This window comes from Anomaloglossus baeobatrachus, chromosome 5 (assembly GCF_048569485.1).
Source record: "Anomaloglossus baeobatrachus isolate aAnoBae1 chromosome 5, aAnoBae1.hap1, whole genome shotgun sequence".
NCBI lineage: Eukaryota > Metazoa > Chordata > Amphibia > Anura > Aromobatidae > Anomaloglossus > Anomaloglossus baeobatrachus.
This window is the reverse complement of record NC_134357.1, coordinates 520160546-520185701: the sequence shown is the minus strand read 5'-3', so window position 1 is coordinate 520185701 and position 25156 is coordinate 520160546. Positions and strand designations below refer to the sequence as shown.

Sequence of the window (25156 nt, the reverse complement as noted above, 5' to 3'; positions counted from 1 at the left end):
GGGGATCCACCTCTGGAGGGTAAGGGTTTACACCCACATTTGAGTATGAGGTAGTCTCCAGGCCTGTCTATTGGAGTCCCCCCCCCCAGCTGGGAAGAACAAAAACAGCGAAACAACCTACATAAACCTATATGTTATAGAGTATATGAATACAGGATGGGAGGAGGAGGGACACACCACCACAGAAAATAGCTATGGCAAATCAACAATGAAGTCACTGGTCTAGGGTCCTCAAGTCAAGGAACATTTCACTGGTGACAAAGACATGGTTTGTACATAGTTTGGTCTTTTCTGTACACTGCCATGATTTAGTCATGGGTACGGGATTGAAAAACACCAAGTAAGTGCTGCTAAGAACAGTTCTATTTTTCACATGTGAGGCCGTATGGCATTTTATATAAAAATATTTTAGAGTAGGACTGCCCCAAAGAGATTTGTCGTGACGTGGCGGGGTAGCTCAAGAAATCTCAAATTTTAATAATAAGTACAGTTTGGAATTTTTTTTGCTGTAGTGCACATTTCACTGGTGACAAAGACATGGTTTGTACATAGTTTGGTCTTTTCTGTAATCACATATGGATGTGAAACCTGGATGATAAAGAAACAAGTCAGAAGAAAAATCAATGCCTTTGAAATGTGGTGCTGGAGAAGGATGTTATCAATACCATCAATGGCAAGAACAAACTAATCAATTTTGGAACAAATTAAGTCAGACATATCACTTGAAGTTAAGCTGGTGTCACACTAAACGACAGCGACAACGACGTCGCTGTTACGTCACCATTTTCGGTGACGTAACAGCGACCTTGTAAGTCGCTGTTATGATCGCTGCTTAGCTGTCAAACACAGCAGAAGCAGCGATCATAAGGTCGCTGTGCTACATGTTCAGAGAGCAGGGAGCCGCGCTTAGCGCTGGCTCCTTGCTCTCCTGCAGCACACATCGGGTTAATTAACCCGATGTGTGCTGCAGCTACATGTCACAGTTCAGAGAGCAGGGAGCCGCGCTTAGCGCTGGCTCCTTGCTCTCCTGCAGCACACATCGGGTTAATTAACCCGATGTGTGCTGCAGCTACATGTCACAGTTCAGAGAGCAGGGAGCCGCGCTTAGCGCTGGCTCCTTGCTCTCCTGCAGCACACATCGGGTTAATTACCCGATGCATACTGCAGCCACATGTCACAGTGCAGGAGCCGGCACTGGCAGCAAGAGCGGAGGCTGGTAACCAGCGTAAACATCGGGTAACCAGGGAAAGGTCTTCCCTTGGTTACCCGATGTTTACGCTGGTTACAGCTTACCGCAGCTGCCAGTGCCGGCTCCTGATCGCTTCATTTCGTCGCTCTCTCGCTGTCACACACAGCGATGTGTGTGTCACAGCGGGAGAGTGACGACCAAAAAATGAAGCTGGACATTCAGCAACGACCGGCGACCTCACAGCAGGGGCCAGGTCGTTGCTGGATGTCACACACAGCGACAGCGACGGGACGTCGCTGCAACGTCACAGAAAATGGTGACGTAGCAGCGACGTCGTTGTCGTCGTCGTTATGTGTGACACCAGCTTAAGGATCACCAAGCTACAATTTGCCTAATTTGGATGATTCAGATGAAGAGAGCAAATTGGAGAAGGACACCATGATTGGAAAAATAAAAGAAGCAATGTGAAGAGGAAGACCAGCAACTTAATGGCTTGATACTATCAAGAAAACGACGGAGAAGACCCTGGTGGACCTATCTAGGCTTGCACAAGTGGCCATGGCTCGAGATCGATCTGAAGAAAGAAAAAGAACCTCATTTACCTCATAGGAGCAGAAAATCTGCAACATCGAAAACTTAAATATTTCTCGTGGGAACACAGCCTTAGGCCACGTGCACACATTGAGTATTTAGTACGTTTTTTAACTTGTTATCCAAAATCTCAAACCAAATGATCCTTTGAGACATGCAGGAAAATAAGTTTGATCTATGAAAGTTGCACAGAGAAACTTATAGGAGGTTAAGGCTCTGCTGCTAACGACCTGGTTTCAAATACTGCAAGAACTTCCAGTCTTTTGGTGCCAGATATGTGCTTAAAGGGAGTCTAATGAAGAGACCTGCGTAATCTCGAAAGCTTGCTATTATTACCATCTTTTCAGTTAGCCATTAAAAGGTATCAACCACTGAGGACTTCAGTTCTTTTAAACAATTTTTAAAGGGAGTCTGTCAGTCCAAGTGACGGTATAATCTAGGCACGTAGCTTTGAACATGTGGCTCTGCTACATCCACACTGTAAACCCCTCCTAACCCCACACATAAATTTCCTCTCATCCAGCCCCATGACACCCAGCACAGCAGAGTCCTGCATACACTGAGGAGCTGATCATGTGACCCCTGACTCCTCCCCTCCATGTGACATCATCACAGGTCCTGTAAGCACACAACCAAATATCTAGTGTGCGGCTCTGCAGGAGGAGGTATGTGGAGATTCCCCATTACTGGGCGCATTAATTGCCTCAGTGCTGAGGCAATTTTGGTGTTTTTGTATTGTAACATTACAAGGCATATAATTAAATATTTTACATTTGTTTTTTGAGTTGTATACGAAATATAGTGGAACCTTGGTTTTCGAGAACAATCCGTTCTGGGATTGTGCTTGTAAACCAAGTTACTCGTCTAGCAAAGCAAAATTTCCCATATTAAATAATGCAAGCTCAGACAATTCGTTCCACAACTTGTTCAACGTCCCATCCTGGTCCCCGATTGTGCCATTCCACACATACACACACACACGCACACACACACATTATGCTCACCTTACCTTCTGTTCCCTCGCCGGCCTCCTGGTTCTTGTAGTCTGCCGGTACAGGATGTGTATCAGGTAACCATCGCAACCAATGCTGGAGCTTCTGTTGCCAGCGGGCTGACGTCAAAGGCATAAGCCGTTTGCCTCTGATTGCTGCCTTTGAGAAGCAGCAGACAGCGGAAGTTCCTCCATCATCGCGATGGTTACCGGATACACATACTGTACCTGCAGACTACAAGAACCAGGAGGCCGGCGATGGAACGGAAGGTAAGGTGAGCATAATATGTGTGCGTGTGTTTGTGTGTGTTTGTGTGGACTGCAAGAGCGGGTCAGAGCGCGGTGAAAGTACGGATGCGGAAGTGTGTGCGGTCAGTATTTACTCGTACAGCAAAGGTTGCTCGTAAACTGAGTTACAAATTTACAGCAAGCTTTGATCGTATAGCGGAATACTCGCACACCAAGTTACTCGTAAACCGAGGTTCCACTGTATTCTGTGATATATCTCTGTGTCAAAAATTGGATTGTGTGTTATACCGGGGGCAGGACGGGGCCAAGACTGGATGTAGTGATCATGGAAGCCGGTAACAGCTCCGGAGACTTCTTACATGGGAACTTTATGATGTTACATCTTCATCTTCTCCCCATTCAGGTCCCTACAATATCGGATCCTCTCAGATCTTCTATATAAGAGAATTCTCCTGATTGACCCGTCAAGGATGGCTAGGGACAGGGACAAGATGGCGGAGAGGATATTACACCTCACCCTAGAGATCCTCTTCCAGCTTTCTGGAGAGGTGAGAGATTCTGATGACGTCACATTACATCATTCTTATCTATCGGAATAACAGATGGACAGAACTGGAGAGGTGAGGACTCTGGAAATGTCTGTAGTGAGATTTATTAATGTGTCTCTTCATAACCAGGATTACACAGTAGTGAAGAAGACCTCTAGTGAGCGCTGTCAGGACCCTGTGTCTGAGGGATGGGGAAGACCCCTGAGCCCAATCACAGGGCCTCCACCTCACCCTCTGATACATGAGCACATCAATGACCAGAAGATCCTAGAACTCATCTACAAGATGATTGAGCTGCTGACTGGAGAGGTGACACTGCTGGGAATGCTGGGACATTATACAGTAACTTTATGAAGGGATCGGGGGTGACGGTATCATTGTATGTGTCAGGTTCCTATAAGGTGTCAGGATGTCGCCGTCTATTTCTCCATGGAGGAGTGGGAGTATTTAGAAGGACACAAAGATCAGTACAAGGATGTCATGATGGAGGTTCCCCAGCCCCTCACATCACCAGGTAATAGACAGGACTAAATACACACGGCCTATAATTATCTGTATGTAAGGAATTAATTCAGTCCCTGTATGTGTTTCCTCCAGTTCTATCCAGTGAGAGGACAACACCAGAGAGATGTCCCCGTCCTCTTCTTCCACAGGACTGTAAACAAGAAGATCCCGATGTTCCTCAGGATCATCAGGTAGATGGAGAGAAGGTGTCATGAAATCTCCCCTATGATGTGTAGACAGCTGTGAAGGGCTTGTGTTTAGAAATGAGCGAATAGGTTTTAGTTGAATTGAATTCACCTAGAATTTTACAAAAATTTGGATTTCCCTGAATCTGAATTTTTTGTTACTTCATATGATTGCTCAATTGTCTTGACGTGTTAGTTCCCTCTGACATCTTTATTTCTGTATTGCACACAACGTCCTCTTTCTGTATCTTCACTCTGCTCTGGGGTTAGCACAATTTGAATCTCACAGTTTGCTTAAATTTGGCAAGAAATTTGATTTCTATCTAATTCTTTGATTTGACTAAAATTTCCCTTATAATGCTGTAAACGCTAGGGTAGTTTAAGTTTGCGGTAAAACGTAAAAGCAGAACCCCATTAATCACCTGCCTAAAGTTAAGAAAGCCAAATAAGATCAAATGTGATATTAAAAAGGTGTCTCTAATAAAGTGGACATTCAGTGTATATTTTATTCTTAGTGGAAATGACAGGATAAAGCTGATCATAGACATTAGATGTTGTCTGGATCGTCTTACGATTTTCTGGTTATGGAGACTGCTGGTTAGAATTGGGAGGTGACAGGTTGGATTTATGCTTGAGATCTGCAGCTATGTGATAATTATTGCTATGTCTGCAAGTCCTACTAAGGGGTACTTTGCACACTACGACATCGCAAGCCGATGCTGCAATGTCGAGCGCGATAGTCCCCGCCCCGTCGCAGCAGCGATATCTTGTGATTGCTGCCATAGCGAACATTATCGCTACGGCAGCTTCACATGCACTTACCTGCCCTGCGAAGTCGCTCTGGCTGACGAGTCGCCTCCTTCCTAAGGAAGCGGGTCGTGCGGCGTCACAGCGACGTCACACGGCAGGCAGCCAATAGAAGCAGGGGGGTGGAGATGAGCGGGACGTAAACATCACGCCCACCTCCTTCCTTCCTCATTGCAGCCGGGACGCAGGTAAGGTGATGTTCCTCGCTCCTGCAACTTCACACACAGCGATGTGTGCTGCCTGCTGGAACGAGGAACAACATTGTACCGTCGCTATGATTTATGTTATAAGACCTTTTCCCGTGTTAAGAGGATATCTTTTTTAATTGTATTTTTAAATGTTTGTCCTTTTTAATTCTTGTGCTATTTGTTTTCTAAAACCATTCTTTCTCAATTCTGACCTATAGGATCTATAGTGTGGCTTAAGACATGGAATGGTATTGAGTATGAAAGGAGGAGATAATAATATGAGAACAAAGGGAAGAATAAGAGTGATATAAAATATGGAAGAAAATATGAAAGTAACACCTGACTACCATCAATTGAAGAGAATCAGAAATCGGTGTATTCTTTCCTATAACAAATCTCTCTTTTACCTTTGTGTTTAACATATGTGTATACTCTATATGAATCTGATGCCTTCATCTCTCCATGCTATGGTTACGAGACATGTTCCTGTTAATTCTTTACTGGTATATGCAGAGTTAACGGTATATACGTATCGGTCTGCAGTTCTTCCTTTCATGCTCTGAGGGATCGTGGTGCGCGTGCGCGTCATGGGTACGATTCGTCCCTCCGCCCTGCCCGGCGCATCTATGATGAGGGTAGTGACGTACAGGCGTCCATGGTAACCTGGATTTCCGGGTACCTCCCCTCTATGTATTGCCGGGCTGGGCGGAAGTGGACGTCTCGTCCGTGAGGCGCATGCGCCGATATTGCGATCCTTCTTGACGGACATGTGGGACAACCAATGGGAACATGTTTTTATGTATATATAAGTTCCGGTTTGGGATTTGAGATCGTGAACCCGCCCTGAGGAAGCTGTAAATGTACTATGCGAAACGTACGTCGGTTGGGTCCTTCTGAACTGTGAGACGCAGGTGCAAAGCTCAATCATAATGGGTAAGTGTTTGGCATAAGGCTCTGGATATTTTCCTTTATGTTTAGCTCACTACTTGAGCAGGTATGGCCAAAAAAAACCCTATACCTTTGATAGATATATGAGCTTGCCCTGTAGTCTCACTTTTCATGGGTGTTCTTTCCCCCTTTTTTTCAGCACTAACTTTTAACTGTATGTTTCATCTTTTAAATGTGATGTAAATTAACTTTAATAAAAACTTTTGTATTTTGCCTATAAACACTCCGGTTCTGTCTGATTTTCTAATGCTATCATGGAGTGGCAATTCTATGTGAAGAGAGCATAAAAATGGAGATGTGCATTTTGTTCAAGTATTTAACATATCTGTTGTTTTCTGTGTTATTCACAGCACATTCTCATAATACCATGAATTTCAAAGCCCGCGAGGAGGCGTGGCTATGTCAAATTAATGATATGCTGAAGGGGGATTCCACTTTGGTTTTAGACACTTCTGGCACGGGGGCCAAGGAATATTTTAACAAAATGAAGGAATTGTTGAGAAAAAAGACGAGGACATGGTGGAATTGTACTTTTCTTCAGCGCTATGTGGAAATGGGGCTAATCCCCCGAGGACTTAGAGTCCAGGTATTCCCTTCCTTTGTGGTGGACAATGAAGTATTTAAAAATAGATGGGAGAATGCCGCCACTACCTGCTCGAGACAATTTCTTGAGCTTCTGATAGATCTTGATAAGGAATCCCTTAAAACCCTAGAGGTGGAAATTATTGAACTCTATAACAATATGGAAAAAAACTTGACACCAGCTGCTTTGAAAAAGTGCAATGAGGATCTTGATACTGAGGTTGATATCTGGGGTAAAGAAATACAGGGGAGGAAGATCCAAAAATTACAGAGAGATCTGGAAGATAAACAGAGTAATAAAATGTATAGATGGCGTAATAAGAAGGAGAGATCACACCCCTATTATAGACCTGGATTCAATCGATCCAGATCCGGATCAATGACTTCGTGTACTTCAGGGGAGGAAACTGCAACTGGTGGAAATGGATCCATGCCCATGAGGGGTAATCATGAAACAGGGAGAATTAATTGGAATAATCGATTGCGGCCATCTAAAAATAAGAACCAGGCTCAAACCAAGAATAAAACTGGTGGGGAGCTGCAGGTAATCAATCTTTCTAAACATCATTTGTCCACCGCCCAGATTCAGGTTTTGAACAAGGGCTTAACATTCTCTCCTAGTAATGCATTTAACTTTTTTTCAGCATTAAAAGATGTCCACCTCTTTTCACGCAAGCTCATTCTTAAGAAGCTACATACCAGAACCTCTGCCTCTTCGGCCGAGGATGAGACGGAGCGGCGAGCACTCCAGGATCTTGAAGATCTATTAGATGAACAATCTACCGATCTGCCAGGTGGGTTTCCTTCTAAGATAATGCCTAAATCCACGACTTTCCCCCCCTTATCTCTGTGCCCGGCGGTGGAGGTGTTCACTAAGCTTGTCACTGACGAGCTGCGTGGGATTTCCACACGCCGGGCACATGACAATCTTACGGTGGTCCAAAGAAAGGCTCTTGTCGAATTACAAAATATGAAGGACGTGGTCTTTAAGGCCGCCGATAAGGGCGGGAATGTTGTGATATGGCCGATTGAAATGTATGAGAGGGAGGCCCACAGGCAGTTACGGGATAAAGTTACATATACGAAACTGGACTCCTCCCCGCTGGTCTCATTCTCGGCTGAATTATATCTCATCCTTAATGATGCTTATGAACAAGGGGTCATAACCAAGAGGGTCTTTGATGGACTGGTTGTTAGATACCCCAAGATTCCAACATTGTATCTACTGCCTAAGGTCCACAAGGATCCCGTCAATCCACCTGGAAGACCTATCGTGTCAGGGATGGAGGGGCTGTGCAGTCCAATCTGCCAGTTTATCGAATACTATTTGAGACCATTAGTCGAGACCCTTCCGTCCTATGTACGTGACACGACTGAGGTATTGAAGAGAATTGACGGGATCCATGTGGACTCTGAGACCCTTTTGGTGGTGGCTGATGTCGAATCACTATATACGTGTATTCGGCATGATGATGGTTTGAGGGCAGTCCGATTCTTTTTGAGTGTCAGCAACTGGGATAGTCGTGTCTGCGAGTTGGTCCTCGAGCTTCTTGAATATGTGCTGACCCACAACCTGTTTGTCTTTAAAGACAGATATTATCTACAGAGGCGGGGGACCGCCATGGGCGCGGCCTGTGCGCCTTCGTACGCGGGCCTCTTTCTTGGGTACTGGGAGAGAGGCTTGTTCGAAGGCGGGGGCGCATGGGCCGCCCCCTTGACACAGCTGTGGGTCAGATACATTGATGACCTCTTCATAATATGGCATGGTACACCATCTGAGCTTGAGAGGTTCGGGGACCAGCTTAATGACAACATATATAACATCAAATTGACTTTTTGCCATAGTGCAAGTGAAATTGATTTTCTAGATATTAGAATTTCTGTGGATGGGGCGATGGCTCTACAGACGGATGTTTTCAGGAAGCCGACGTCTGTGAACTCATTGCTCCATGCCACCTCAGCACATACCAACTCAACTATTTCGGCTATCCCGGTTGGACAGTACCTTAGGATCAAGCGGATCTGTTCCCGGGAAGATTCTTTTCATGATCAAGCAAATGATCTAAGGATGAGATTTAAGGCAAGGGGCTATAGTGATCGCTGTGTTAAGAGGGCATACCAACGAGCAAACATAGCTCCCCGTGATGAGTTATTGCGTGAGGGAGGTGGACGAACTAAAAGGGCAGTGCAGAATGAATCTCAAAACATCAGATTCATTTCAACATTTAATGAGAAGTGGAGTGACATGAAACAAATTTTTAAAAAATATTGGCATGTCCTCCAATCGGATCCCTCTATTAAATCATTCTTGCCAGATGTGCCTATGATGACTGCCAGGCGTTGTAGAAACTTGAGAGATATTTTGGTGAAAAGCCATTATGTTGCCCCACAAAAAGAATATATTTTTGGATTACCTGGTCCGGTTCATGGCTGTTTCCCGTGTGGTCGCTGTCTTTCCTGCCCCAATGTCTCTCGCTGCTCAGAGTTTGTGACCAGTGATGGTACAAAAACTTATTCCATTAGGGAACATATCTCATGTGATACCACCAATGTAATATACTACGCCACTTGTGGCTGTGATAAGATCTACATTGGTTTAACATCGAGAGAACTGAGAATAAGGATTAGAGAGCATGTGAGGGACATTGTGGCGGCAAAGACAGCAACCGATATTACAACACTGAAAACTATCCCTCGCCACTTTAGGCAATTTCACTCATGTGATCCGAAGACATTTATGGCAAGAGGGATAGATGTGATCCATTTAGGAATAAGAGGGGGGAATGTTAAAAAATTGTTGGCGCAGAAAGAAATGCGATGGATCATTCTGTTAGATACCATTGCCCCCATTGGACTGAATGAAGCAGTCAATTTTGCACCATTTTTATGAAAATAGGAGGTTAATAAAATCCTCCTTTTCTGAATTCCTATGATTTATGTTATAAGACCTTTTCCCGTGTTAAGAGGATATCTTTTTTAATTGTATTTTTAAATGTTTGTCCTTTTTAATTCTTGTGCTATTTGTTTTCTAAAACCATTCTTTCTCAATTCTGACCTATAGGATCTATAGTGTGGCTTAAGACATGGAATGGTATTGAGTATGAAAGGAGGAGATAATAATATGAGAACAAAGGGAAGAATAAGAGTGATATAAAATATGGAAGAAAATATGAAAGTAACACCTGACTACCATCAATTGAAGAGAATCAGAAATCGGTGTATTCTTTCCTATAACAAATCTCTCTTTTACCTTTGTGTTTAACATATGTGTATACTCTATATGAATCTGATGCCTTCATCTCTCCATGCTATGGTTACGAGACATGTTCCTGTTAATTCTTTACTGGTATATGCAGAGTTAACGGTATATACGTATCGGTCTGCAGTTCTTCCTTTCATGCTCTGAGGGATCGTGGTACGCGTGCGCGTCATGGGTACGATTCGTCCCTCCGCCCTGCCCGGCGCATCTATGATGAGGGTAGTGACGTACAGGCGTCCATGGTAACCTGGATTTCCGGGTACCTCCCCTCTATGTATTGCCGGGCTGGGCGGAAGTGGACGTCTCGTCCGTGAGGCGCATGCGCCGATATTGCGATCCTTCTTGACGGACATGTGGGACAACCAATGGGAACATGTTTTTATGTATATATAAGTTCCGGTTTGGGATTTGAGATCGTGAACCCGCCCTGAGGAAGCTGTAAATGTACTATGCGAAACGTACGTCGGTTGGGTCCTTCTGAACTGTGAGACGCAGGTGCAAAGCTCAATCATAATGGGTAAGTGTTTGGCATAAGGCTCTGGATATTTTCCTTTATGTTTAGCTCACTACTTGAGCAGGTATGGCCAAAAAAAACCCTATACCTTTGATAGATATATGAGCTTGCCCTGTAGTCTCACTTTTCATGGGTGTTCTTTCCCCCTTTTTTTCAGCACTAACTTTTAACTGTATGTTTCATCTTTTAAATGTGATGTAAATTAACTTTAATAAAAACTTTTGTATTTTGCCTATAAACACTCCGGTTCTGTCTGATTTTCTAATGCTATCATGGAGTGGCAATTCTATGTGAAGAGAGCATAAAAATGGAGATGTGCATTTTGTTCAAGTATTTAACATATCTATTGTACCGTCGCTGCTGCAAAATTATGGAAATGTCGGACCCTGCACCGATCATACGATATGACAATGACGCTTTTGCGCTCGTTAATCGTATGTAAAAGGATTCACATACTGCGATGTCGACAGCGACGCCGGATGTGCGTCACTTTCGATTTGACCCCACCGACATCGCACCTGCGATGTCGCAACGTGCAAAGTACCCCTTAGTCTCCATCTGTATGTGATTTTTTTTTTTTTTACAGTTTTTCTTTCAGGGTGAAGATCTGACCCATATTAATACTACAGAGACATATGTGAGGGGTGATGAGCGGTGTAAAGAGGAGATACCTATAGATAACCGCACAGGTGAGTAGGAACCACAAAATTCTTCACTGTCTGGGTTAATTTTCTTTCGTAGACTTTGAACAAAAATCTGATTTATTATCCATGTAAGGATGACAAACCTTTTTTGCGCTTTTCCTCTATGTTTAAAGAGTGGTTACGACAAAGTTTCAGTGGGCCAAAATAGACATAGTTACATAGTTACTAAAGTTGAAAAAAGACCTAGGTCCATCTAGTTCAACCTTCCTCCACCAGTTCTACATTTGGTCACAAAGTAATTTATAACCAACAATGTTGCTCTTTTTTTTTTTTTTTACACCGACAAAAAATTTCAGGGTTGATCTCAACACAATTGTTTTGGATGTAATAATTATGTGATCACTGCAAACATTTTCTGGCCACCCCAGAAATACGCTGGTCACAACTGTTTTTAGTGATTGCTGCAGTGGTCACATGCTTATCTGGCAAGACGAATAAGTACAGAGATCAACATGGTACTGGGGTAGCATGGTAAAAAAAAAAGTGTGTGGTGGGGAAGAGGGGCCAGTAAGGTACGTATAATTTCTTCTTTTCACTATTGTCAAGTATGGCTTCCTAGCAAAAGCTGCTTCAAGAATGAACATGCTAATTCTTTTAACAATTTCACAGTGTCCATACCTTGTAGCTGTAAAACAAAGTCACAAAATATTGAACATGTCCACAGCAATGTTTTAGCTGGCTTGTGGCATTTGTTACATAGTTACATAGTTACATAGTTACTTAGGTTGAAAAAAGACCTAGGTCCATCTAGTTCAACCTTCCTCCACCAGTTCTACATTTAGTCACTAAGTCATTTATAACCAACAATGTTGTGTATACTGAGGAAATCATCCAGCCCTTTTTTAAAAGCTGTTATAGTATCTGCCATTACTGCCTCTTGTGGTAGTGTATTCCACAGTCTGACCGCTGTAACTGTAAAGAACCCTTTCCTATTTAGGTGTCAGAATCGCTTTTCTTCCACTCGCAGTGAGTGCCCCCTGGTCCTTAGTACTGTCTTTGGAAGAAATAAGTCATGTGCCAGTCCTTTATATTGACCACACATGTATTTATACATATAAATGAGATCTCCTCTGAACCTTGTTCAGGTGGGATCCTAGCAGAGTGCACATTCGCCTCAAAAAGACATCGTATTAACATACCTTGAGGGTATGTGTGTTCTGGCTGAGTTTTTGGAGCAGAAGCTGAGCACAAACTCTATCTTTTTTAAAAGGATTTGAAGCATTTGCTCTCAGTTTTTGCTTCAAAAATTCCTTAAAGTTTGTGTTCCCTTATTTAAAAACATTCTAGATAATAATTTTTGCCAAAACTGTTATGGACAATCTCTTCAATGTTCTCTAAAGTTAACGTAGTCTAAACCATAGTATTCTGAATCCACAATATAAAACACCTAAAATTTCTTTGATCAGCATCACAAATCAGAACCATAAAAAAATCCAGGCTGTGTGTGATTGCGCTTCCATAGGAGGCCAGAGCAGGTTGATCCTTTTTAAAAAATATTTATTCATGTCCACATAATGTACAAACAATGCGTTTCGGCTGGCAAGCCTCCTTCAGGTATAATATATTATATGTTGTCCACGCGTCACTTCTGATCAGAGTCGAAAAGAGAGTCACTATGCACTATTCTTTTCAGATTCCACAGAGTATTAGTGATGAGCGATCTTCGGCACTGCTTTTTACTCAATCAAGCATCGTGGTGCTTGGGTATTTTCGGAGCTGTGGGGTGCTCGGATATTTTGTGATATGTTGTGTGCAGGCACACCAGTGAGAGCCATTTGCAGGCTTTGAATGTCTTTACTGGGAGATAAAACAACGTTCTCGGATGAAGTGTGACAAAAAAACAACCTTGCCCTCTCTCCCACCGGAAATTACTCTGTTTATAGCTGGATGTATGTGGACAGAGACCCGAATAAGTCAAACATTGACTTTCCAAAATGCTCGTTAATTGCGTCTTGCTCATCAGATTGTCTGACCAGCTCAAATCGAGTGATGAGCATTTAAGCATTTTAATGTTCGCCATTAATACTGAATTGACAACCAGGATTAGCCCCGTTCTGCAGCCAGAACGTCAGAAGAATATTGGTGTATCACAATGCGCAGCCACATCCTTGAATGGAATGTTGGTGTGTCACACTGCAGCCACTGAAAGGGACAGACAAAGAGACGAGACAGACCAAGAGACAAACGGGAAAAGAGACAGACAGGGAAAGAGACAGACAGGGAAAGAGACAGACAGGGAAAGAGACAGAAAGAGAAAGAGACAGACAGAGAAAGAGAGAGATTGAGACAGACAGGGAAAGAGACAGACAGAGAAGGATACAGACAGGCAGAGACAGACAGACAAAGAGACAGGCACAGACAAAGAGACAGGGAAAGAGAGAGAGACAAATAGGGAAAGAAAGAGAGACATGGAAAGAGACAGATTTCTTCATTGTAATTATCTCTGTTTAAACACTCTAAAAACTTGTTTGCTTTTGCAGCTGCAGCTTCATGTTAAGTACTGCTGCTCAGCTTACTTTTAACTAGAATATCGAAGCTCTTCTGTTGTGTAGTCCTGGGTTTACTTCCATTTAATGTATATGCAGCAATAGAACTACTCCGTCCTAGGTGTATTACTCTACATTTATCAACAGTAAATCTCATTTGCCAAATGTTTGCTCAATCAGACATCTTATCAAGATTGTTTTGTAATATTGTACTATCAAGGCTCGTTTTTGATATCCTACATAGTTTGGTGTCATGAGCAAAGACTGACACTTTACACTGGTCCATCCACATCCACCATCCACAAGGTCATTAATAAAAAGGTTAAAAATAATCGGTCCTAGAATATACCATTTACGACTCTTTGTTTCCTATCTTTTAGCCAATACCTTACCCATCTGCATATAGTTTTCCCTAGTCCCTGGTATCGAATGTTTTGCAAAGTCCAGATAAATCACACCAGCCTCATTACCAACAGGAGGATTTTCACTTACCTCCTCAAAGAACCCTAAGATGTTGGTTAGACACAACTTATCTTTCATGCATTCATGCTGGTTATCAGTTATTATATAATTCTCTCTAATATATCGCTGTATGTCATCTCTTAAAATGCCCTCAAAAACCTTGCACACCACTCATGTCAGACTTACTAGACGGTAGTTACCTTGGATCCACCCTCTTACCTTTCTTAAGGGTGCTTTACACGTTGCGACATCGCTAGCGATTGCGATTGTGATGATCGCTGCCGTAGCGTCACACGCACATACCTGGTCAGCAACGTCGCTGTGACCGCTGAACAATCCCTCCTTCAAGGGGGAGGTGCGTTCGGCGTCATAGCGACATCACTGCGGTGTCACTAAGCGGCCCACCAATATCAGAGGAGGGGCAGAGATGAGCGGCCGGAACATGCCGCCTACCTCCTTCCTTCCTCATTGCCGGTGGACGGAGGTAAGGAGATGTTCGTCGTTCCTGCGGCGTCACACATAGCGATGTGTGCTGCCACAGGAACGACAAACAACATCGTACCTGCAGCAGCAACGATATTAAGGAAAGGAGCGACGTGTCAATGAGCAACGATTTTTCACGTTTTTGTGCTCGTTGATCGTCGCTCCTTGGTGTCACACGCTGCGATGTCGGTAACGGCGCCGGATGTGCGTCACTAATGACGTGACCCCGACGATATATCGTTACCGATATTACAGCGTGTAAAGCGCCCTTTAAATATCGGTACCACGTCAGCTATTCTCCAATCCTGAGGTACCAACCCTGTTACAAGGGAGTCCAAGAAAATGAGATACTGCGGTCTGTCAATTACTGAGCTAAATTCCCTCAATATCCGTGGATAAATGCCATCTGGCCTAGGGGATTTATCAATGTTTATTTCACTCAGATGCAAGTGTACTTCTTCTTGTGATAAATTAGTTATATCAAGTGGCGCACTTCGATTTTTGCCTTGTTGAATGCTCCCTGGAACAGTCAATTCCTTAGTGAACATGAGTGAAAAGTGCCTATTTAATATCTCAACCTTTTATTTGTCCTCTATAATTATTCTGTTATTATCTTTTAAGTGGCTGATACCATCTTTTGTTTTTTTTTGGCATTGATGTATTTATTACGTTTTTGGAGATTTATTTTAATGTCGTTGGAAATTTGTGTTTCAGTAGCTAATTTTGCAAGCTTGATTTCTTTTTTACATTTCCTATTGAGATATTTATACTCTTGGAATGCTATTTCTGTATTCTAAGCCTTTTAAGCTTTTGAATGCCCTTTGTTTTTGTCTACTTTGTATATACTTTGTACTGTGTTATTTATCCATAGTGGTTTCTTTTTATTCCTGGACATTTTATTACCAGAGGGGATACGTTTTTTATAGGACTCTAGTAGTATATCCTTAAACTTGCACCATTTATATTCAGTATACCCAGTTACCAAGACATATCCCAGTCTACACGATTGAGCTATTCACTTAATTTATTGAAATCAGCTTTCCTTAAGTTATAGGTTTTTGCATTTCCCCTTTTCCTTTATATAAGTGTTTATTTCATAATGCTTGCCTGTAGAATGTTCTGAGATGCAAAATGCACCAAAGTGTCCTGCGAGCTGGTTTTCAAAACGACAACGCCAGGCCATATGTTGGTGCTGCTACTGCGAGCAGCCCGCATAGCCTAAAAGTGCTACCATGGCCCATAGCGTCTCCAGATTTGTCTCCCATTGATCACATCTGGGATATTCTTGGTCACTAATTGCAAAGGGAGCTGCCAGTAGAAGATCTTGATAATTTGCCCAAGTGCATGTGGCATGACAGAACCATACAACCACTGATAACCTCATAGATAGTTGTCAAGCTGTGTAAATGTGTGTAGTTAATAATAATAATAATAATCTCTATTTCTATAGCGCCAACATATCCCGCAGCACTTTACAATTCAGGAGGATCATATACAAACAAGTAACAGTTATAGAAAATACAATATTTAGAGAGAAAAAAAAGACAACCCTGCTTGTGAGAGCTTACAATCTACAATGAGATATGGGGGGGGCAAGGTACAAGTGCTTATTTACAATGAAAATCCAGCCATCTCAAGGAAATTGGGGCTAGATAATGGTTTCCTGGACCAGTTGGCCAGATCCTTGAGATGCATTTGGGTGCCATGGAGTTTGACGTGGAGTTATGTTGTGTGAAGTTGTCGAGGGACTATGTGAATTGAATCTGATTAGGGAGTGTGATAGGCCGCCTTAAAAAGATGCGTTTTTAGCGTGCGTCTGAAACTGAGTAAGTTGTGATTTGTCCTAACTTCTTTGGGTAGAGCGTTCCAGAGGGTTGGTGCAGCTCGGAAGAAGTCTTGGATCCGGGAGTGGGAGGTTCGAATTAGTGTGGATGTTAGTCAAAAGTCATTTTCAGAGCGTAGAGAACGGGTGGGGTGATAGACAGAGAGGAAGGTGGAGATGTAGGGGGGGTGCCACTCTGTGGATAGCTTTGTGGGTGAGAACAAGCAATTTGAATGTGATCCTATGATATATGGGCAGCCAGTACAATGACTGGCACAGAGCAGAGGCATCCGAGTAGCGGTTAGCCAGATAGGTGACCCTGGCTGCTGCATTAAGGATGGACTGTAGAGGAGAGAGTCTAGTTAGGGGGAGACCATTAATAGAGAGTTACAGTAGTCAAGGTGAGAGTGGATCAGGGCCACAGTGAGGGTTTTTGTCGTTTCCATTGTGAGAAAGGGGCGGATTCTAGAGATGTTCTTGAGGTGCAAGTGGCAGGAGTGGGCAAGAGATTGTATGTGGGAGGTGAAGGAGAGATCAGTGTCAAGTATCGCGAGCTTGCTGCCTAGGACTTATCGTTGTGCCACACACAGAGAGGGAAATGTCAGGTGTAGGAAGGTCTGAAGACAGAGGGAAAGAAAGAAGTTCAGTTTTTGAAAGGTTAAGTTTCAGATAGAGAGCAGACATGATGTTGCAAACTGCAGTCAGGCAGTCACGTGTGTTCTGTAGTACAGCTGGGGTGAGCTCAGGGGATGATGTGTATAGCTGTGTGTCATCAGCATAAAGATGGTACTGAAAGCCATATCTGCTGATGGTCATTCCAATTGGGGCAGTGTAGAGGGAGAAAAGAAGAGGGCCAAGGAGTGAACCTCATACGCCATATTGCATATATCAAGATCGCTTTTTTCATAATTTGTATATCATTAACATATTTATTGATTCTGTGACTTGAATAATTTTGTGGGGTTTTTTTTCCTTGCTGCTGCAATTTTAATGTTGAGAAGTGCAATATAATTAATTTTATAATTTCAAGGCAGTCTTATTGAAAAATAACAAACTAAGTTTTATTCCTGGCAGATGATTGTACCAGGAGCTCTGAGGGATATCTGATATTTTCTGATTTTGAAGCAGATGATCATGGTTTCCCACCAGATGCATATGAAGAACATGCCATTATACCAGATCTACCTCCAGTCCTTGACAGAAAAGTGTTATCATCTGATCCTTTTGAGCAGGTTATGTCTTCTGAGTCACCAAAGATTAATGCTCAACATTCAGTCTGTTATGTAATTTTTGCTGAAGAAAAAAAAGTTGAGAAGCCATATTCATGTTCAGAATGTGGGAAATGTTTTACACAGAAATCACATCTTGTTAGGCATCATAGAACTCACACAGGGGAAAAGCCATATAAATGTTCAGAATGTTGGAAATGTTTTACTAAGAAATCAAATCTTGTTACACATCAGAAAATTCACACAGGGGAGAAGCCATTTTCATGTTCAGAATGTGTGAAATGCTTTTCAGAGAAATCAGATCTTGCTAGACATCAGAGAATCCATACAGGGGAGAAGCCATTTTCATGTTCAGAATGTGGGAAATGTTTTAACCAGAAATCAAATCTTGTTAGACATCACAGAAGTCACACAGGAGAGAAATAATCTTCAGAATGTTGAAAATGATTTACAGAGAAATTCCACCTTGTTACACATCAGGAAAATTAGTCAACCATTATATCTTAATTTTAATCCCTTCCCATTGTTCGGCTTAACGGGGTATTCCTGAGACATACAAATGTATTTCAATCTACTAGAGATAAGAGGATTACTTCCTGCAACCATGGTCCAGGTCAGTGCATGCGGTCTATAGAGATGACCAGCGCACAAGTGATGCCTCGCCAGCCCAGCAAATTAAACGCTGCCCTTGAAAGCTGAGGAAATTTGCATAGCTCCTGTTAAAGGACAAGGAATGTGGTTGCGCAAATAGATCTTCTCATCTCTACAATATACAGTACTTTCTATCTAAAACTAAGAAGTCTCACACCCCTCTGCCTATTCTTAGATATAACTAACCTTTCTGTGATTTCATGCCACACCACTGGTGCTGCTACCAAATGCTCTTTTCCTTTCTGGAATGTTAGTTCAGATTAGGGGGCATGACAAGAGTCCTCCTGCACATCAGCCTTGGCTCCTCACCAATGCTTATTAGTCTGTTTTCAGGTTTGACATCCATCCCTCACTCTCATTGTGCGTTTCCAGCTTGTATATGACCTGCTATTTCCTTTTCCCTTCTTCTCTAGCTCTCACTCTCTGCTCCTTGACAGACCATATACAATCTGTGAAGGTGCAAACAGGAAGTGCGATAAAGAGAGTGAGGGGTAGCATCACACCTGCAGACTGTGATAAGCCTGTGATAAGTGAGGGGTGTGGAGACACGGGGGTCAGTGGGTGCTCTCGTCCACTGACCCCGCCGCCTTTACAAAGACAGCATGGCCCAGGGCTCATCCTAACTGAACGCCCAACCTCCTTAACCGTGGGCGGAACACTAGTGAGACAACTCAGGATGAGGGAATCACCATATTATGACTTTATTGGATCCCCAAACAATTAACGGCATATGGCACATAACCAGCAAAACCACAGAATGTAACCGGCAACAGTTTCTCACCCTTCCGCTGGCCCACCAGGGATTAGAATGTCCGTGCCTCAGAGCTTCCAGGGCTACTTACTCCAAACCAGCAGCACCCCGCTTTCGGTGGGCACCCACCACGAATGGAATGCCAGATTTAGGAAGCTGGCTGAGGGCCGCAAAGCCTGTGTTCAGGTGACGGGATTGTCCCAAGCGGAATTCCTTCCTTAGGTAGTCCTTGATATCTCAGCTGAATCCTTGCATTCGATGCTGAAGTTCATGTAGTATAGTCCAGGTTCGGTTATGGCTTGCCAATCAGATCCGCAGATCCTAGATTAGTATCATGTAGCAAGAGTCTAGCCGGGCAATGAACCTTCTTATACCCCTGAGCTCTCCATTCAGACCATTAGCGTCTTCACAATTGGTGGCCAAGACTGGGCTCTTATTGGCTAGATTTCAAGCCGTATACAAAATATCTCTAGTAGTAATGGTCTCTGGCAGAGACGATGGAGAGACAGCCAAGTTACATCGCATCCAGCAATACACATAGTGATACAATGGGTGGTTCGCATAATTGATTTGTCTGGGTATCTGACCTTCACTGCCCAAGGCAATTACATGAGTCAACAAGAACTTTAACACTAGACTTCTAAAGGCCCCGTCACACTAAGCAACATCGCTAGCAACATCGCTGCTAACGAACAACTTTTGTGACGTTGCTAGCGATGTTGCTGTGTGTGACATCCAGCAACAACCTGGCCCCTGCTGTGAGGTCGTTGGTTGTTGCTGAATGTCCTGGGCCATTTTTTAGTTGTTGCTGTCCCGCTGTGAAGCACAGATCGCTGTGTGTGACAGCGAGACAGCAACAACTAAATGTGCAGGCAGCAGGAGCCGGCTTCTGCGGAGGCTGGTAACCAATGTAAACATCGGGTAACCAAGAAGCCCTGTCCTTGGTTACCCGATATTTACCTTTGTTACAAGCCTCCGCCGCTCTCACTGTCAGTGCCGGCTCCTGCTCTGTGCACATTTAGCTGCAGCACACATCGGGTTAATTAACCCAATGTGTGCTGTAACTAGCAGAGCAAGGAGCCAGCGCTCAGTGTGCGCTGCTCCCTGCTCTCTGCACGTGTAGCTCCGTGCGGTGGTAACCAAGGTAAATATCGGGTTGGTTACCCGATATTTACCTTAGTTACCAAGCGCAGCATCTTCCACGCGGCGCTGGGGGCTTGTCACTGGTTGCTGGTGAGCTCACCAGCAACTTGTGTAGCGACGCTCCAGCGATCCCTGCCAGGTCAGGTTGCTGGTGGGATCGCTGGAGCGTCGCAGTGTGACATCTCACCAGCAACCTCCTAGCAACTTACCAGCGATCCCTATCGTTGTTGGGATCGCTGGTAAGTTGTTTAGTGTGACTGGACCTTAAGAGTCTTGTAGAAACAATGAGGTGCTTATCCCCCGTTTATAAACAAACTATCATCATGTCTGGCTGAATTTTAAGAAACTTAACCCATGCTAGGCACTGACAGAGTCCATGTCGTCACAAGGGGGACATGGCTTACGAGCAGCAGCATTCTAGTCACAACCCCTGAGTTGTGAAATAACATTCCAGAAGGGAGAGAGGAGCACTTAGGAGCAGCCTCAGTGCTATGATGTGAGAAATAGAAAAATCACATAACATTATATCTAAAATCAGTAAGAGGGTTATGAGCCTTCATATATTGTGAAAGAATGGAGATTGAAATACATAATAATAATAATAATTTTATATAGCATCAACATATTCTACAGCACTTTACAATTAAGTGGGGTTATGTGAACAATAAAGACATTACAAAGTAACATAGTTAAACAATTACAGAAGGAGTGAAAGCCATGCTTGCAAGCTTACAATCTATAAAGAAATGGGGATGGCACAATCGGTAACAAGTGCTTGTTGTGTATAGTCCAGCCATCGTTATAATAAATAGAGGTTTTCTCATAAAGCTGCATGAGCCAGTTGTCTGTCTAAATACAGTTACCAAGTGCTATTGGATGCATGAAGGATGTGTAGACAAATGAATTGTAGGGACCAGATTTTGAGGAACAGTTAAATTAGTGAAGTGAGGTTATAGACTTGCCTAAAGAGATGTGTTTTTAGAGCAAGCCTAAAAATTTGAGGGCTAGGTATTAATCGGATTGTCTGGGGTTGTGCATTTGAGAAAACTGGCACTGCAGGGAAGTTTTGTGATGGATGTGGGAGGCTGGGATTATGGAGCACGTTAATTTTTGATTAGTTGTAGAACGAAGACCACTGGTAGGGTGATAGGTAGAGATAAGGGAGGAGATGTTTGGTGTTGCAAAACTGTGGCGAGCTTCGTGGGTGAGAGTGCTAAGTTTATATTGTACTCTATAGCGGATGCCAGTGCAATGACTGGCACACGGTGGAGGCATCTGTGTAGCGTTTGAACAGAAATACAATCCTGGCTGCCAAATTCGTGACGGGTTGGAGAGGAGAAAGTTTGTTAATTGGAAACTGATCAGTAAACAGTTGCAGTAGTCTAGACGAGAATGAAAAAGAATAAGAGCAACATTAAGAGTTTCAAACTTGGGCAAAGCTAGGGTTCTGGAGATGGTTTTAAGATGCAGGTGACATAAATGAGGGATTGAATATAAATGCAAGAAAGGACAGGATAATGCAGAGAATCTCCATAGGTAATCATTTCAATACAGAAGCTGGAATTGCTCGCCAGTTAAGCACTGAACAGTGTAAGAATCTGTCTCTTCACACAGTGTCACAACATTTAAGAGCATTTGGACTGAAAGCCCACTCTCATTAGCAAGATCAAAAGGCTAGATTTAGCTTTGGTGAGAAGCATGTTGTGTGGACCTGTTACACAGCAAAATGAGTAAAGCAGTTCTTTGAAACAGAAAACATAGAAACAATTAAATGGCCAGCCAGGAGTCCTGATCTATACTCCATTGAAAACCTCTGGAAAATCCTTAGTGACAAAGTTATGGCCAAGAATCCCACAACAGTCAAAGAACTGTGGAAGAGACTGGAAAGAGTGGACCAAAATCACACCAGAGCAGTGTGAGAGACTTGTGATATTCTGTGGGTGCAGGTTTGCTGAAGTCATTCAAAGCAAAGTCCTGTACACTTCCCACTGATTGGTGACTGTTGTTACCTTCAGAAAATTTACTTATAATCTTTCTCTGTGCTTTAGTCATTGTTGTCATCTAATTATGATCATCACGTTTTGGGTAAAATAAAGTTTTTATGGTGATAAACTTTGGATCTTTTGTAAAACACTGTTCTAGTAGCATGGTGAACCCCTTACGAAAAACCTTCAAATGTTCATCCCATTTTTAATTTTTCCAGTCCGCCTCCATCCTTTGCTCCCTGATTGTTTTGAGATTGGATTATTATAAAGATGGTATTGAAAAATTGCGTTTTCATGATACCTCCAGTTTAGGTTGTAGAAAGTCAGTCTACGCATGAGGCATTTATCTTTACCTGCTTCTTAGCTATTGTTTATTAATGAGGAAGCACACCGAGAAGACATTTGGTCTTCCTGGGATAGTTGGCTTCTAGCTCATATAACAATCTTGATGATGAGATTTACAATGGTGCAGTGATATTGTCTTTTTTATTTGTCTAATCCATAACCTAATGGATAGGAGAAGCTTTGCAATTTTATTTTGTTAGCATGCAAGAAAATCACTAATGAAACTTTAAACAGATGTGCCTGCGCTCAATACAAGGTTTACAGAGTTTTGGATACTGTGTCCAAATTCTGCGTTGTACAGTACAAGCACATTGGATGGAATTTAAAGAAATCCCATGCCCACTATGCTAGTTTTTCCCGCAGCGTAAACTGACCAGTGGTGCGGCTTCCTGAGCCGCAGTATGTCAGTTTATTGCTGCGGAGCCACGAGTGTTCTCCACAGGGAGAACAGAGAGAGACCACAGCGGCTCGATCCCTGATTGTGGGCATGAGTAGCTGCGGTCTGCAGACAGCAGCCGCGGCCCCTGCAGGAGTGGACATGCTGCCTCAAGGATGTAGCATGTCCAGATCATGGGCACGTACCCTAAGACATACTGAGCTCACGTTTAGTCTGCCATGTGGCGTTGATGCTACAACCAATAATGGACACAGGGAACAGCACCAAATACTCAGCGCTAGTCCCAGGGACCGTGAAGTGAGCAAAGCGCAATTTGTTAATAAAAAAAAACTGCAGCTGAAGATTTTCTGAAAGACGACTACCACTTTAAATTACCAGGGTTGGTGATAGGCTAAGAAAGTAAGTTTCTCCTTCTGGACCTTTTGCTTTTCACAGAACATATCCACAAAGTTTAAATCATAGGTGTAATGTAATATATCATTATTAACAAATTTCAACCTATGTCTAGATTTTGTCTTTTCTAGTCATTATATGATGTTTTTAACTTCAAATGGCTTTCATGTGATATATAGAGTTGAGTGACTACCTAACTTCGTACTCGCTATACTCATAACGAGTACTGTCTAAGGCTATGTGCGCACGTACATGCTGAAAAATCTGCAGCGGTTTGGCAGTGCATGTGAGCTTCAAATCGCTGCAGAGACACTGCGTAATGGATGCAGTGTTTCAGCAGAATAGATGCCGATTTCATGCTCTCTGGATGCTGCCTCTCCCATAGACAGAATGGGAGCTGCATCCAAAGCGCACTAAATTAGTGACATGTTGCTTTTTTAAGCGCAGCGATTTGGATCAAAATTTCAGCATGCAAATAGCTGTGCTCAAAAAAGCAACGTGCAGGACGCATGCCTTTACACTGCAGTGCAATATGCAGCGTAAACGCGTGAAATTACGCAACATACGCACATAGCCTAATACTCGCGTATTCGTTCCGAATAGCGTGTGCCATGTAAGTCAATGGGGAAAACTCACAAAGTAACAAGTAACCCGAATGTCGTACTATTCATGCGATAGCAAATAGTGCGGCATTTGGGTTACTCGTTACATTGCGCGTATTCCCCATTTACTTGCTTGGCACGTGCTATTCTGAACGAATACACGAGTATTAGACAGTAGTCGTTATGACTATAGCGAGTATGAATGGTTAGGTACTCTCTCAACTCTAGTGATATGCCCTACAAATTAGAAGTTTAAGTTGACGTCGGAGATGTAACGTAATGTATTTTGCATACATAGTTTGTAGTAGTTGTAAAATGTGCCTATAGTCTGAAACCAGCGGTTTTACATGCTAAGATGGTGTTTTTTACTATGATGTAAAGAAATAAACTATTTTTTTGTGCAGAGAACACAGAGTGCTGGTATATTTGTTTCACTTTGTGTATGTGGCTGATACCAAAAGCAACCATGCTTTAGGGCAGAAGATAATTGCGGGAGTGGTGACCAGAACTTATGAAAAAATCATGTACAGACAATGTTTAGTATGGACACATTGGAAAACCATAATAAATCATTATAAGATATATATATATATATATATATATATATATATATATATGTATATATATATATATATATATATATATATATGTGTGTATATATATATATATATATATATATATATATATATATATATATATATATATATATATATATATATAAAATATAAGTCTATATCCCAAAATTCTGAAATTAATCGTAAACCCCAAAATGGTGATAATTACAGTCAAAATAATTTGTATAAGTTTCCTCAGCTTACAAAAAATTACAGACAGGGCAAAAATGTGGCCTACTACATGCTACAGTGATCCTCTATTCCGTCACATTTTCTTCAGTCACTCTTCGGGGCTCTCATCACTCACCTAACTAAAATATTTAAGGCTACACTGCAGATTTGTTTCTCCAGTGAAAAATGCACCCTCTGTCAGAAAAACGCACCTCCATGCAGAAAAACCGCACCAAAAATGCATGCGTTTTTACCGTGTTTTGATGCGGTTTTACTTCGGTTTTGCCCCTGCGATTTTTTTTTAACATTGTCAATGGCAAAATGCAGGGAAAAATGCAGAAAAGAAGTGACATGTTGCTTCTT

The 25156-nt window shown here is 42.6% G+C and overlaps 2 protein-coding genes across 2 annotated transcripts in view; both read left to right on the top strand.

Annotated features, from left to right (window-relative positions):
• The window catches only part of LOC142312063 (uncharacterized), a 95978-nt gene extending 76087 nt beyond the window's left edge, over window positions 1-19891 (top strand). Inside the window, exon 13 of the mRNA XM_075350943.1 lies at window positions 17829-19891. Within this exon, the coding sequence (XP_075207058.1) occupies window positions 17829-18167 (339 nt within the window). The 3' untranslated portion in view covers window positions 18168-19891. The remainder of the gene's footprint in view (window positions 1-17828) is intronic.
• On the top strand, window positions 2407-10794 carry LOC142312061 (gastrula zinc finger protein XlCGF66.1-like). The gene is made up of 8 exons (XM_075350941.1): window positions 2407-2445; window positions 3424-3568; window positions 3698-3877; window positions 3959-4082; window positions 4166-4263; window positions 5471-7326; window positions 7427-7576; window positions 9844-10794. Exons 2-6 carry the CDS (start codon window positions 3491-3493, stop codon window positions 5477-5479), a joined length of 489 nt encoding a protein of 162 aa, XP_075207056.1. The 5' UTR covers window positions 2407-2445; window positions 3424-3490; the 3' UTR covers window positions 5480-7326; window positions 7427-7576; window positions 9844-10794.
• Window positions 19892-25156: the final 5265 nt, after the last annotated feature.